We start from the raw sequence: 16629 nt of genomic DNA on the forward strand, positions 1-16629 counted from the left end.
CCCTCATGTGAGGCACAAAATTGATAGAAATTTTTGAAGTAACAATGCCTGCATTTGGTGGTGGTGATTCATGGAAATTTCTGAAGACCAAGATATAGATGGTCTGATGAAACAGGGCCCTAAAATACTTGTTAGCATGATTAGGAGATACACAGTGACCCAAATTTGTACAATAGCTAGTGCTGATTTTTGCAGGCAAATTTCATGAGATTCAATGTGTGCAAGAAGGGATACCAAACTACTAACTTTTATTTTAAATGTGACTGTTATGAGCAAGGTTCACTTAGGATACAAAATTTTCACACTTTGCTTCATAAAAGTAAAAACTATACAGTATAAACCCATTTTTGCATTTCCTGAATTAATGTGTTCCCACTGTTTAACAACACGCATTTATTGGCTCCTTCAAATTTCCTACATTAACTATCTTAATTTGCACCAGCTTCAGCATTAACATAATCATAAACTGCACAATGGGAAAAAAAGGTTATGAAACAAAAGAAACCCCTGTGTAATTGACCTTTTAGGCACTGGCCTGGTGCTGATGTTCATATAGTGTTTATAAACATCCACCAGCAATGCAGGTGCCCTATATGCAGCCAATGCCAGGTCCGGATCGGTATGGTACTTCTCCAATTTTGTGGATAACCATACCCACATACAGGGCATTATTATGATGGGGTCGCCATTTGCAAAGGCATTTTAAAAGCTACTGCCAGCTCCACTCCTTCCCACACCCCAGGAATCTATGTACTACTCCTGTCTGTATTCAATGTGTATCACACAAGCAGATGCGATATCATTTCCCAGTGTTTGTGCAATGTGGAACTGAGCAGAACATGCGAACAGGCCCAGTCATTAGAGGTCATTACAAGTCTAAACACTTCATGATGCTAATGCTTTGTCTCATAACACTGTCACCCTAGTAATAACTAGGTTCTGCGTAGTCCTGTTCATAGCCGTTATGTTAGTGAATTAAGTGTTGTGTTTCATTAAATTTCAGTATAACTCAGAACAGAAAGAAAGTTGGTGACAATTAACAAGAGCTACTACGGTGATATCTCTTCTCGAGAACGCGTGAACTAGTTTCGAACTGCCGCAGATGTGGAGCCCCGTTTGGAAAATGTATCAGCTACAATGGATTTGTTGGGATATTATTTTGTTAAAAAATGTACTACATTTAATTTTTGTGGAGCGCTATCAAATTGTGGATTGTGTATCTTTTATATTTTTGAATATGTAAAATTTGACAAGGTGGTGTTTGGGTTGGCACCTACAGCACAGCTTATTGCTACTACTTCTGTCAGCCGCTGTGGCCAAGCGGTTCTAGGCGCTTCAGTCCAGAACTGCGCTGCTGCTGTGGTTGCAGGTTCGAATCCTGCCTCAGGCATGGCTGTGTGTGATGTCCTTAGGTTAGTTGGGTTGAAGTAGTTCAAAGTCTAGGGCACTGATGACCTCAGATGTTAAGTCCCATAGTGCTTAGAGCCATTTGAACCTTTTTTCTTTTTTTCTTTTTTTTTTTTTTTTAAATACTTACACAAATTGCACAGATATTTAGTTATTACTGTCACACCATTTCAGTGGTTCATTCAGAATGCAGGCAATTTCGAGGTGGTGTTTATTTTGGGACATGACAGCACAATTAAAATGTATCTGTGCATTTTACTCTACTTCATGCTCAAAGGAATTATATTTTGTTCTTCATAAAAGTAACAAAATGATTATGTTCATGGAAAGCTATTTTCTCATTCAGTCCGCTGTCTTACATAATAAGTCAGTTTCAGGTATTGTCACTTGTCACTCCACATCTTGCTCATTTTTCTCAGAAGTTTTTTAGATTTAGCTGTATCAGATGTTATAGTTTGAAGTAATGGGTATGCTCCTTGCCTACATGTTGGTAGCATATATTTGTAACAAATGTTCAGGTCTTGTAATCACTTTGAGAATTCTCCTAAAATTTTACCAAATGCAGTAGTGAATACAATAAAGAAACACACAGGGTGACACAGAATAACGGGAATGTTTGAAATGAGTAGTGGCAGCCATGGGCAGATGGCAGCACTGCGGGTTCGTGACAGCGAGTAAATAGTCTGCCATTTCAGTAATCCTGGATCAGTGGTGGATAACAGTGTGCATTAGCCATAAAATTGTTTTATAAAAACAGTGATAGTTTGGTAGCGCCGCAGAGGGGTTTTCGACGTTTTTGTAATTTAGGATGCCATGATACCATTCTGTTGAAACACGCGATGAAAGTGTTGGGAGTTTGAAGAGACTGGACTGCCCTCAAGAAGAAACCAACAGGACAACCAAGAAGTGTGCATTCTCCAGAGTCTGTCTTACAGAGCCCACGGCGTTAGATTTGTAAGCAAGTAGCAGCGGCTGGAATGTCCCGGGAGAGTGTTCGCACAATTGTTCATCTTGATTTAAAATTTCATCCATACAAATTACAGATGGTGCAACTACTGAAGGACAAGGTTAGGATTCTTGTCAACAAACACTAACAAAAATAAACAATGACAATGAATATCTGAACAAGTTGCGGGTGTCAGATGAGGCACATTTTCATCTCACAGGTTATGTGAATAAACAGAACTACCGTTACTGACAAATACAATTCTTAATGACATTCATGAGCACCCTTTACACACTAGTAAAGTGACAGTATGGTGTGGTGTTTCGTCACATGTGATTATCGGACCTTATTTTTCTGCAAATGAACTGAGAAACACAATAGCTGTCAATGCAGATAGTTACATGGAGATGTTACAAACTTTCGTTACACCTGCATTGAACAACTTTCCAAACATATAAGAAGCCTGGTTTCAACAGGATGGAGTGACATCACACACTGCACAGCATCAATGGCATACGTGCGAGAATTGTTTGGCAACTGTGTGATCTCACAACTCGGTAACATTCCCTGGCACCCTAGATTGCCAGATTTATCAGTTTGTGATATTTTATTGTGGGATTATCTCAAGAGCAAAGTCTATATGACTTGACCAAGAACCTTAAATGAGTTAAAACAGAGAATTCGGGATGCAATTCACAGTATCCCAGCTGAGATGTTGCAGCTGTCAATGAGGAATCTCAACAGCAGATTTCACAAAATTAATCACACATGACGACGCCATCTAAAGGACGTAATTTTAAAAAAATGATAAATGCCATCAATGTTTCATAAATGGCATGGCAAAGTTGTAAGGCTTTGATTACTATGAATGTTATTTCTTTCCTTCATCACTTCTAGCTTTATTTGATTGTGGAAACAATCCTGTTTTTCCTATGTCACCCTGTACTTCTGCTGCATCACACCTTTTGAACCACATAACCAGATAGAAAAGATCTACCAGAAGGCATTGAAACAGACTGCAATTCTGAAGTTTTTGATAGACTAGCAGGAACTACAAATGTGCTCCTGAAATGTTTAACCTATGTAAAACCATGGGTCTCAAATTAAAGGTAAGAGCATTGAATGAATGGGCTCACTGGTGCTCTATCAAGTATGTGCATGAAAAGTAATTTTCACTATTTACATAATTTTTTTAAAGTCCCCTGAAAAGCATAGAAGCCACATTTCACTGTAGTCCATATACAAAGCCTTCCTAGAAGGAAGGTCATAACGTTCAAGTCACCCAGAGGTTACTCAAGTACAGAGGAGATGCAACACAGCCAGTGATACATCTGCACCATGGAAAGTATGATGGCTGTTTTTATAACAGAATAATTGGTTGCTGAATAGTAATAATCTCAAATTAACAGTGGGCTGTAGACAGATTTTTTTTTTTTTTCCTTTTTGCCCCAGAATACACAGTATCATATTACGAATAAATGTCAGTTTGAAATCCTTACTCCAAGAGTTTGCACAACACAATTATTAGCTCTCAGTCTTTATTTCAAACAATTCCAGAAATGTAAAATTTTGACACCTTTGACGCTAAGGGGGATCCAAATATTTTACAAATATATTTAACATGGCATTCATAATCTACTAAAATTGCTGCAAGATGATACTGCCATGGCACAATTAAAATTTTATTTGGTATAAAATAACTACTGTTATCATGCACTAGTTGCAGTTATAGAATTTTAGAGTGATCAAATATAATTGTCAGTTGAGTAACTGAACCACTGTCCACAATCACATGATCAAGTAACAAAGAAAAAAATAGACACGAATAAATGGGTGTACGCACATTCACAGCAAAATGTATGCTTCAATAGAAGTGTCACTGCATAATTTGTGATAATGAATTCATGTATTTTAGTACAGTTTCAGTGCAAACAAGCAGGCATGTACAACACACACACACACACACACACACACACACACACACACACACACACACACACACAAAGAAAAATCACAAAGTAAATGAAAGCACTGTAGATAATACTCACTTTCTAGGACCTTCCGCTGTCGTTCAGCAGTTTTAAGCTGGGCTATGTGGCATGGGGTGTCCAGAGAACCAAACTTCCCAAAACAATATGAGCAGACATCTGAACAAAGTCGGCCAGGATGTATAGAAAATGATGCACTCTTCTCAGGTATGATGAGGTCTACTGGCGGCTTTGCAACATCATCCTTTCCTGGGGCTGCTCCATTTGAGACCCCTTCAATACTACTGGTGCCCAGTGCAGCTGCTGGGGCCTCATCCTTGCCACACGCGACGTATGGTGAATTTGTACTCAGTTCTGGAAGAGAAAAAAAATAGTATGTGTGACGATCAACATTTAATAAATGTTATGAACATTTTCAAAGTAAACACCACAAAAATGACTACCAATTAAGAAAACAAAGTTGAATAGGTTGCTATAACAGAGGTGATACAGGTTCAGTACATCACCTCTGTGATGGCAATGCACTCAGTGTTGTGCTTCATAAAAATTTGTGGTACAAATTGCTTGAGTTATCTGTAAATAGCCTAATTCAATGCCTGAGAGTAATATAGCAGTTGATGTGAGGAGGACAAACTTTTTCTAATTGTTTATGTTCAATAATTCAAGATTCCTGTTAATAGCACAACAAAATAGCAATGCTCAATGCGAACAAGCCAATACTCATAAAACTCTGAAATAGCTGGACCTCCGTAGTAAATATCAGTGTGTCATTTAAATATTGCACTAAAAACAGGACATAAGCATCAGTTATACAATTTGATTCAGGAAACAGTAGCTTTTTTCCCCCAAAGTAATGCCTTTCCAGTTATTAATGTAGTTTTCTAACAACTATTTCATTTTTAAGGTATACCTCGACTTATTTCATGACTGTAAGGGTCAATGGGGATCTACGGAACATGATAAATGAATGAAACACAAGACAATTTGTTTAATGGGATTGAGAGACTATAAAATTGAATGAGCTGTAACAGAAATCAATTGACAGACTGGAGTTAGGTCAACCTCGGATGGAACTGCCAGCCAAGTCAAATGTTTATCCTCCCATTGTACACAGACTGTGGTAACATTTTCTAAACATAGAGCTACAGAGTGGTGCACAGTACAGTGTGAGAACCATGAGGGAATTGGATGACTGTAAAAGAATGAGACATTATTCCTTTCTGTCTTAACTGGTTGATAATGAGATATCCAGGCACTTGAAAAGAATTGATCATATAATGTAATTTGGAAATTTACACTGAATGCAGTTCATTTTAATTACCAGTGTGAATATTTCCTTAAAAAAAAAACAGCCTTTTAAATGCCATTTCAGTGCATGTTAGAAACGATTGTAATATTGCAACTTCTGAAATGGTGTTCTGCAATTTATTGCCCATACCTTTGTATGAGAGTTAATTCACCACTTCTTTGATATTCCATAAATAACTTACAAAAACAGATATTTTCATGAAAATTACGTTATTTCCATAGCTTCAATGATTTGGTAAATATTCACAGCTTTTAATAAAGAATATGACAGTTAAACAAATGAAATCTTACCATGAAAGGACTTATGGGATGAATTCTTAACCAGCTTCTTGTTATTCACACCAAAGTTGCTTGGGTCCCCAGTTAACAACTCATTCTGTAACACACAATAATTCGGTGTTATACGATGTTCTCACAGGAACCGCTAAGAAAATGATATACTGAAACAACATTACTTTTATGTGAAATGATGACAGTTTTAAAAATTTTAGGTACACTTAATTTCTTGTCAGAAATTACATGACGTGGGGAAAAAAAAAAGAAGAAGAAGAAGTAGTTACACTTTTTTTCAACATAGTTACATCACTACTATGCACACATCTTTAGGAAATCTGCACGTGCCTTTGTTGTCTTTGCCCTAATGGGGCAATTGTGACCGACAGTGTGTTGTTTTAATAGCTCTCCCACCTTTCTTTGGGTGAATTTTACAATTCCATCAGCAGGCAATTTTAGCTTCATCAGTAAGTGTTATCCCAATAGATTACGCCAACGCTGCTCTCTTTGAATAAAATTCTTTGGATATGCCATAATGTAAAATGATGAACTAATGTATTGTCCTATAATTCAAGTATGCAACACATAATGAAAGTTCAAAAACGGCCAACAGCAGATGATATGAAAAGAATAACACATGTGGATGATGTGATGATTTGGGAAGAAAATGAGCAGAAATTGGAAGTACAATTAAATACCTGACAGAGGGTAATTGAAGAAGCAGACATGGAAATAAGGTCAACAAAAAGTGATACAAAAATCATAACACATGCAGACAATGTGATGTTTGGGAAGAAAAGAGCAGAAATTGGAAGAACAACTAAATACCTGACAGAGTAATTGATGAAGCAAGCATGGAAATAAGTTAAAAAAAAGAGAGGTAATGAAAATAAGCAAGAACAATGAAAAATGAAGGATGTAAGTTTTAATGGTACAAACATTAAAGAAGTAGATGTTTTCAAATTTCTAGGAAATACGTTAACCAAGAAAGGAAACATCAATTATGAAATTTTGGAGATAATAGAAATTGTTCAAAATTTTATCATTGTGTATCAAAAATAATTAGAAAATACCTGCTACAGCAAAGAGTGTGGAGCACAAGTCATTATCTGCCAATTTTGACTTAAGGAGCAGAATGTTTGTCTTAGACAAAGAAACATCTGAGCAGAATACTAGCAATAGATGCACTTACTACAAAGGATACTGGGTAAGACAGAAAGGGACAAGATAAAGACTGTGACAATATGAAGCACCCTTCAGATGAATCCCCTAAATGAAACTACGGAGAGAAATCGGTTGACCAAGTTAAAAGAATGGGACAAGAAAGACTTCCAAGAAGAGCTTTAGCATGGACAGAATCTGGAAAAGACCAAATGGAACGCCACAAATAAGATGGACAGACAGTGTGAACTTAAGACCATTGGAATGGGAGGAAATGCTAAAGTGCAGACCGTGGAAGAAAAGAGAAGCTTGGAAGTAGCTCTGTGAATGACCTGCACAAGCAGAAACATTTCACGAAGAAGAAGAAGATTTTTCATAGTGACCATTTCACCAGATGATAGTCTGAAGAATTTTATGGAAATGGCCTTTAGCTGTGAAAGCCTATGGACATATTACAAGATGATTAAAATTGAACATTCACTATTTGATACGATTCCCATGAAAAATGAGTGACTGTAGGACAACGAAACTTTGGGAAACATTTATAAGGACATAACAAAGAGAAATAAAAAATAAAACACTGAAAGAAGCACATTTTAATTCCCTCATGAGAGGGTAACATCTGCATATTTGCAGATCATGTGTGCTTTCCAGGTTACAAATGTTGCTCAATGTGAACACCACCTGCACCCACGACAGCCTGGAACTGCACTAGAGGTAGCTCTACCGTTGCCCGGAAAATCTCAGGTGAGATGTTGGCTGCCTCCCTCAATATGCTCCTATCAAACCTCCTGCCTTTCAGGAGACCCAACCACACAGATTCAAATCTGGTGATCCTGGTGGCCATGCAGTTTGGAACTATTGGCCAACGATTCGGTTTTCTCCAAATGCGTTACAGTAACTGAAAGACCTCACGAGCAATGTGAGGTGGAGCTCCACCGTGCAGTTTGAAGAACCTCTCTCCGACAGTGTAGGGACCACATGTTGGTGATGCCGACCACAGTGACATGCGCCATTGAAGCTCCACAACTTGGTCCCCAGGATCCGAGTTCCTCACAGAAAAATGGACAAAATATGAACTGTGCCGTGAAGCCACACCACACAGTGATGCATTCACTGTGCATGGGAACTTCACAAACAGTTGTTGACAGCAATTCCTAAATGTGACAATTGTGTGTGTTCACTGCCCACTGAGCACAAAGTGTGTTTCATCACTCTACAAAATGTTCGAAGGCCACACGTCGTGAACTTCAACACTCGAAAGAAATATGAGTTGGCGAGTAATGTGAAGTTTGTACAAGTAACATTTCACCACTGTTAGCAGCATTTTTTGAAAGAATGTTCAGCTGTCGTAATACAGATCTTGCACTGCTTGTAGATCACATATTGCATCCGGCATTCTCAGTCATGGCAACAGTAACTTCAACAATTTGAGGCGCAATCAGCTATCCACATTGATGGTTATGTTTCAATCCTACATCGTCACACCAGTACCAGTGTCTAATGCCAAGCCATGACACTAACACCACTAACAACGCAATCCTGCAGCTCACAGTCTGATCATTTCTATAAAATTGGTACCCATACTGTACATAGTTTGCTGTCTATGTATGAGAAGTTTCATTATAACCACACTGTACACTAATCTTTTTTTGAAGAGGTCATTAACTCTTCCCTGCACTTTAGAACTGTGTCTACATGGTCTTATCTAGTGTAATTAATTACTAGTTTGTCTTCCAGTACATGTTCACAAGTACTGGTACATAATGAAACAAAATGGCACAGTTCATTGATAACGTGGAGTACTGCGTGGTAATTCTTACAACATTTCCTCAAGCTCATATTGCCACATTTGTGAACATTGTAATTCATTTTTGGCAGCAGTGAAAATGTTGCCACTGTATCAGTTTAAATCAGACAGCTAAGAAATTCACATTTCTGCTGCCACCTAAAACAAATTACCGTCCACTTTATCAAATGACTGTACTCTTTTGTTTAGGGTCCTGCAGTGGTGTGTGACAGTGCTGGGGCAGAGGAATTCCAATATGTACCAGCATTGAAGATATGGACTTGTGAACAAACAAATAACTTTATTTTATAAGGCAATGATTAAAACTTTACAACCATACCTCATAGTTATATTTTTACGCCTAGAATGCAATAGCAACAAACAATCTTCTATTTAGACATCATGGCTGCAAATTACAACCCGGAAGCATACCTATTAAATTAAAGGCCATGCAAGTATCTAGATATGAACACACCTCCTTGCAAATCCTGTATTCAACCTTCTCCTCCCCAGAGTCATGTCCTCCACCTTCACGCCTGCCGTTGGGTGCCGAGCCCTGCTTCAACACCATTTTCAGCGAACGGCGTCGTTTCTCTGGAGAAGTTCGCTGCACCTGCGGTTGCACAATATCATTGCAATTGGTACTTTCCTGTAGACAAGATTTCATCAAAAGTTTACAATCATTAATCAGACTGGGGTACTAACTAAAATAGGCTTAGGAAAGAAGTCAATAAGAAAGGCTTTGTTTTAGATACAATTAAAATATGAAAGTAATCATTTCTCTCTCAAATGTGGAGGCACGATCCCATATTTGTCAATAAACACACACACACACACGCACGCACACACACACACGCACACTTCATTACGTTGACAAGGAAAGAAAAGTACAGGAAGACCTCAAGAACCTCACCATTAGTTTCTCTTCAGTTTACCTGATTGCTTTCAGACCAAGGGTTTATTTTTTATTGACAGGCAAACATGCTGCATCATGCCTTGTCTTTTACCTGCAATGGCATCTCCACAAAAAAATGTGTCACATTTACATAGTTAGTTGCAGTGTCTTAATTCCCCCCCCCCCCCCTCCCCCCTGCAAAATATGTACTCCTTAGTACCAATGCACTTGTAAATGTGAATAGACACACAATGTGTACACAATGAGGGCGTACTGAAAAATAATGGCTCTGAATTTTTTAATGTGAAAAACTAATTCTTTTTAACTTTCTATATCATTATTCTTAATGTCTACAAATTTATTTCTCAACATAGTCAACCTGGCAACAAACGCATGTCTTCCAAAAAGGCACTAGTTTGTTGACACTGTCATTGTAGAAAGTTTGACTTTGTTGGTGAAGCCACAGCTTCACCTCTGCTTGCACTGTTTCATAACTGTCAGAGGAAAGTTTTAAAAAATCTTGTTTAAGTATGCAAATGGATGAAAATCAGATAGGGCCAAGTCAGGACTTTACAAAAGGACGACTGATGATAGTGAACCCAAGGTATCAGACTGTTGCAGATGTAGCAGTGCTTGCATGGGGTCTGCATTGTCATGCTGAAGAAGAGGGTGCTCCATGTGCGGACAAACTCTTCAAATTCCAAAGTTGATTACACCATGTTGTTTCTCATACATCCACATCATTAAGTTACATGCTGGCATGTCACATGCTACAATCCAGAGCCCTCTAGCAGCGACTTGTGTCAGTGGAGAGGGAAAGTCAACCGAGTAATATGTGTAACATAAAATATCTCGACCAATATTTGGAAAAGAATAAGAAGATACTGAAACTTACTTTTCAGCACACCATCGTACTGTTACCCAATATTTTATCAACAGCATACCATCAGAATGGTATGCAGTTGTTTCAGCTTACTTGTAACTTATATCAATGCAACCCCAGCACCTGTGCTTCTGAGCCTCCAATATTTAAACTAGCTTTGCAACACGTACTTTGCTACTTCCTGGTGTACTGAAACTGTGTCAGACCGGGACTTGAACCTGGGATCTTTGCCTTTTCTGAGCAAGTGTTCTACCAATTGAGCTATCTGATGATAACTCTCGACCCGCCCTCGGAGCTTTATTTTTGCCAGAAATGCTCTTGAGCAGGGTGGGGGGTTTGTCAGCCACGTTCAAAAACTTCAGTCAGTAGAGCACTTGCCGCCTGCAAAAGGCCAAGGTCCCAGATTAGAGCCCCACTCCAGCACACAGTTTTAGTCTGCCAGGAAGTTTCAAATCAGCATACGGACAGCTGCACTGTGAAATTCAGTCTGGATGTACTTTGCTCTTGCCAGCCCCATCTCAAACCTCTTGACATTTCATCTATGCTCTTTCCACTATATCCGCAATCCCTTTCCTATTTACGGTCAGCATATTTACCACTCTCACACATTTCTCCAAACCGAAACAATACTTCAATTATCAATGTCTCAGCTCTTTTCATTTATTTACTTTTTTGCCATGTGGTCTCACCACGCCATTAGTTACCGTTCATTTGCCCTTAGATTGGAAAGTGAGTATCTATGTCACCTATGGGAAGGAACTTTACTCAAAACCTAAGCTACTTTGCATTTTTTCTTCCACCCACTGCTTAATTTATTGGCTATTTGGCAAGTGGCTATCGTCATTTCCTATGAGTTGGGAAATTCAGAACTAGTGTAGTAGTAGTAGTAGTAGTAGTAGTAGTAGGTGCGTGGTCATCAATGAAAGTAAATTGGTATGTCTGCATGCACAGCCTTTAAGTGGGAATCCCACATTACCATTTTGGATACAGTTCTTGAGGTGGTGGTTTGCTGTTGCCCCCATCTTGTCTGTTACAAATTGTAGGGGTGTATCTCCATCATGTGAATGACTGGTGAGTGCCATTAGTGTGGAGTACAGAAAAGAATGAAGGGGGAGAATCAAACCAGGTGACAATACTTAACCAATATCTCTATAATAGCTTAATGTTCTCATTAATTGGGATGAACCACCACAACAGTGACATGTGATGTCATTCCTAAATATTCCATGAAAAAAATTTGGTTTTCACCTAGAATAGTCATAGAATGTCTGTTGGCCAGAAAATTATGCTATCAAGTCTGCCTCCTTCTATGACTGGGGAAGGAAATTGTCCTTTGCCTTAAGTGATTTAAGGAAATTGTGGAAAACCAAAATTTGAATCGGTAGACAGGGACTTTAACTGCCATTCTGCCAAATGTGAGTCCAATGTCTTAACTGCTGCACTTGGTGGAAACTACTCAACACAACAGTGAAACACACACAGTGGAGAAAGACAACCCAACAACACACTCTGAGGTTACAGGAACTCGATTTGGGCAAAATTAGAAATGTGCTGTTGGGAGCTTAGGCTATAAACTTACAGCCAGTCACTGATGGGCGAGTGGAAGCACATTTATTCAAACTAACTCGTCCCTATTAACATAGTTATGCTGCAGAGCACAGTTAGTTATTAAATTAATTGAAGCAAATGGTTTCAGCTGAACAATCAAAGCAAGGGGGTGGTTATATTAGGTGTAAATATTCATGGTTACATTGAATATAAATGCTAACAGCTACACTAGACATAAATACTCTGATGTTTACTGGATAAAGCTGGATTATTAAATACTAAATTAATTACATTAGAAATACCTTAGTTCCATTATTTTGTTAAGATAAAAGGCAGTACTGCACAATCAGCGCAGCAATAACATAGATGACATGTGATACTGCAGGGTGCAAAGTAGTTGAAATGAAATGTAAAGGGCACACATTTTAATTTTTGCTACTGAACAAAACACATGAATAAACTTTTAATCTAACAAGTGCAGTAGATTAGCAAGTGTAAACTACGACAAAGATGAAAAAGAAAACTGAAATTAAATTTAAAAAACTCTTATTTTTCTCAAATTAGCAAATCAAGTTAATTCCAGCCTCCAACATCATTATAAAGTTGGCATTGTCGAAGAAATAGCTGGCTTACCCTCTTGAAAAACTGCACTGCTGCACACATCCTAACACATTCGCTTACTGGAATAATTTCCATGCAATCATAGCGCCTTAACTGTGCATTTCTGGCTTAGGGTTATACAGAAAATTCTGCTCGATTCAACGTCCTCTATTCCGTTCTGACCTTACTGTGTATGTTACGGCATGAAGTCCACCTCGGCAAAAGTGGATACTTTTCAAATACACAGGTTTGGAAATACCATGTGATTATGGGCAATAAAGAAATACATTATAAAATTGCATTTTATTGTTTTCTAATGTTTATTAAACTGAAACAATACATTGGTAAATATAACTACAAAATTTTAAATTCCTCCAAATAGGCACCTTTTGCTTTAATCAGAGCCTTGCATACTCTCTGCATGCACAGGGTCGGTTTTGCCTGGGTTACAGTTGGAATTAGTCTCCATCCTCACTGCAGGACCTCCCACAGTAGTGTCCCATTCATGATTTCTTGTTTTCAGATCCTCTTTTCCAATCTATCTCCCACAGCACCTCGATTGGGGTACTACCTGGGACTGGGAAGGTCATTCCAACTTTTCAAAATTTTCTGAACCTCCAGAGACTTCACATAGTTCTGACACAAGCAAGATATATGTTTCAGGTCATTGTCATGCTGCGAAACAAACCCTTCCCCAACTAAATGAATCCCAGATGTCTTGGCATGTCACTGGAGAATGGCATGACAATCCTTGTGGTTCATGTTTCCACCTACTTCCATCAAATCACTGACTTTATTCCCTCCAAAAGATCCCCATACCACCACAGAATCCTCTCGATGCTTCACAATTGGAATCGCATATAAAGCTTCACAGGGTAAGTGCTGTACAAACTGATGACATTTATTCCGAAATATTTTGAACTTTGACTTGTCAGCGAGTAACACTTTTTCCCAACCTCCTGCTCTCCAATGTCAGTGTGTCATAGCCCACTGAAGCTCGCTCTTCTTCTTAACAGGGCACAACAATGGTTTCCTTCCTGCTACATAACCCTGGAGGCTGTTTTCTGTGAAGCGCCATCACACTGTTGACTCACTTGTGTATCCCTAGTTGTGATTAGTTGAGCAGTAATTCACGGACAGTTCTGAATCTATTATGTTTACTGGTCACTACCAAATACTTTTCCTGGCGTCCATATTTTCCTGTGTGCTCCTGAGCAAAGACACCCATCACAGGAGCATGTACCTCCATGCTGGTGCATGGTCTTTACAACACTCTTGATGAAACTTTACAAATTCTTTGATATTTCTTGGATACTATTGCCTTCTTGGTGCAAAGCGATTATCTTCATCTGTGAATCATAAGGAATCTGGCACTTTGTGAGCATTAGCAATTACTTTCACTGTGTGTACTACCTTCTTTCGTGGCATATCATACCTTCATACAAATGGAACTACAACTGTCAAAAACGTACCTGTACATAGCTGTGCCATCAACTGGTGCAACCTGACATGTTTGGTGGAACTATTTGGACAGGTAAAGCCAGTTTATATAAAACTGAGGAATATCAATATTTACCAATATTTATGTGTATGCACAATTATCTGTATAATACGTGTCATTATTAATCATTATTTGAGCATACTACTCTGTATTCTAATCGGTAACTCACATAGATCTCTCCCATCTTGCTCTGTTGTAATGTGTAGCTTTGTTTTTCCAAACTTATGGATGATAGTTTATCATCGTCTCATACAACCAAAATTACACATACCCATAATAGTTGCTGCGAATGAATGCTATATCAATTAATCTGGAACCAGGTGGTTCAAAACCTAATCACAGAAAAAAATGTTTGATTGCCAGCATTTTGGCAAGGGCAGGGAGGAGACATAGTGGCCTTTAAAGTTCCTGACAACTACACTTAACAGTTATGCTCTGGGTTGGATTACAATCTCTCCACAGTGCGGAAAGTGTGGTCTTCACTATTTATGACAATCACTTTGACATGACTGTAAAACTCTGAGATTACGAAGTGCAGACCTGGAGCAGTAGACTGCCAGTCAGCAAGCAGATCACTAACTCCCCTCTTTTCAGTCGCTACCCCTGAATAACAGCACAAACAAAACAAAACAAAACAAAACAAAACAATGCACTGCACAAGCTGTCATTACAATAATTCACACTTCACAAGACTAACAAATGCAATGGTGAGGATCTAGTCCAGAACTGCATAACAAGATTCCCAAACTATTCTCACTGTTGACAAGCTGGGTGTTTGAACTGGCAAACTCTGACAGACAAACCTACAATTCAGATTAATATGGTTCTGAGGGGAGTAGTGTAGCGCTTGTGGTTTAAACGAAAAAAACTGTTAAGGGAGCCCATCCATGACTAAATTGGATATCTCTAACTCTTACAGACTGAATAGTGACTTGCACAGTACAAATAAAGAGAGACGAACAACCATTAACATTACCATAAAAGAACAACAAAAACAAAACAAATTAAATTCTATAATTAACACCTGATCCTTAAACTTCAGATTAAAAAGTTTGGACCAACATTCTCAAGATACTAACCAGTGGTCTTTCAAACATCAGCTACACAATATACTGATGCCACCATCATCAAACGTCTGTTTCTACAAATCTACAATGAAATACAATTTTTCCCATATACAGACATTAGTGCATAAAACAGATGAACTGAACATACTTACATTTGAAGAACATCCAAAATGAGAAGCATGCAAGAAAAAAAGGTATTTTGCTAAATATAAAGTTTTGCTGTGAAAATTGTTAATGTTAAGTTTAGTGCTATAACGTTACTTTAGTTCCAAAATAAACAAAAAAATGCTGTTGATTTACATAATTGTATTTTATTTTTCCACACAGGACAAGGACTGACGTAAAAAAAAAGAAGAAAAAAAAAAGACAGCTCCAATAATTAAGACAGTAATATATTGAAAAATGTTATTAAGTTGGCAACACAATAAAATGAAACAGTAACGTTAAGCGGTTGGTGATTACAATAACACAAGAGCAAACAGTAAAAATGGCGAAAGAATAGCAACACGTATGGGTAAAGAGTTGATGACTTGATGTTGCAGAACAACTGCATGAAAAAATGGGAGCTATCAACATTGCAGGCAAGTGGAATAAAGGAAAAGGTGAGTTGGTAGCGTTGGTGATGGCAGGAATTGCAGAGTGGAAGAATTATGCTATCTGAAAGAAATATATTTCCTTCCCACACCATTTCAGCTCTGCAGCCTGGTGACACAGTTCTGTTTGTATCTGCCCACCCATGTCCTTATACTTTCTTTGCACTAATTTTGCAATTATAAGTTTTCTGTTTGTAATTTTTGATCTCCTCTAATACTGAAGAAAGGAAATAGATTTGAAATCAATATCAAATGTTGGCCTGTCTTCCTTATCATTGTCATTGTCATTGTCCTTGTCATTGTTGTTGTCCATACCAGTTTTATTTTTCTGCTCTGACTCAAAACAGACAGGTACAGTTTTTTTAGAGAGGTGCCAGCCTGTCTTAAACATCTGTCCAATAAAATGTCAGTATCATATTTTATGCATGTTTTGATGATTTTCTCAGATACTGGATCAACAGTTGCTACAAATTTTTGAATGACTGCTCCATGTCTGCAGCTAATGATTTTTATTTTATTTCTGTATTGTTGCAAAAGTAATAAGTAGCTGTAAAATAATATGATTTTTATTGTAACCTGTAGATTATATACTGGTATAGCTGAAATGTCATTTAAGTTATTCACTCCATCAAACCCCATATGCATGTTCATAGGAAACATATTGAACATA

The 16629-nt window shown here is 38.0% G+C and overlaps 1 protein-coding gene across 1 annotated transcript in view; it reads right to left on the minus strand.

Moving 5' to 3' along the window:
* LOC126209861 (mucin-17) overlaps nt 1–16629 on the minus strand; it is a 154312-nt gene that overhangs the window by 80808 nt on the left and 56875 nt on the right. The window contains exons 8-10 of the mRNA XM_049938987.1: nt 9348–9521; nt 5941–6025; nt 4402–4695 (exon numbers count right to left, since the gene is read on the minus strand). Of these exons, the coding sequence (XP_049794944.1) occupies nt 4402–4695; nt 5941–6025; nt 9348–9521 (553 nt within the window). The remainder of the gene's footprint in view (nt 1–4401; nt 4696–5940; nt 6026–9347; nt 9522–16629) is intronic.

This window comes from Schistocerca nitens, chromosome 10 (assembly GCF_023898315.1).
Source record: "Schistocerca nitens isolate TAMUIC-IGC-003100 chromosome 10, iqSchNite1.1, whole genome shotgun sequence".
Classification (NCBI taxonomy): domain Eukaryota; kingdom Metazoa; phylum Arthropoda; class Insecta; order Orthoptera; family Acrididae; genus Schistocerca; species Schistocerca nitens.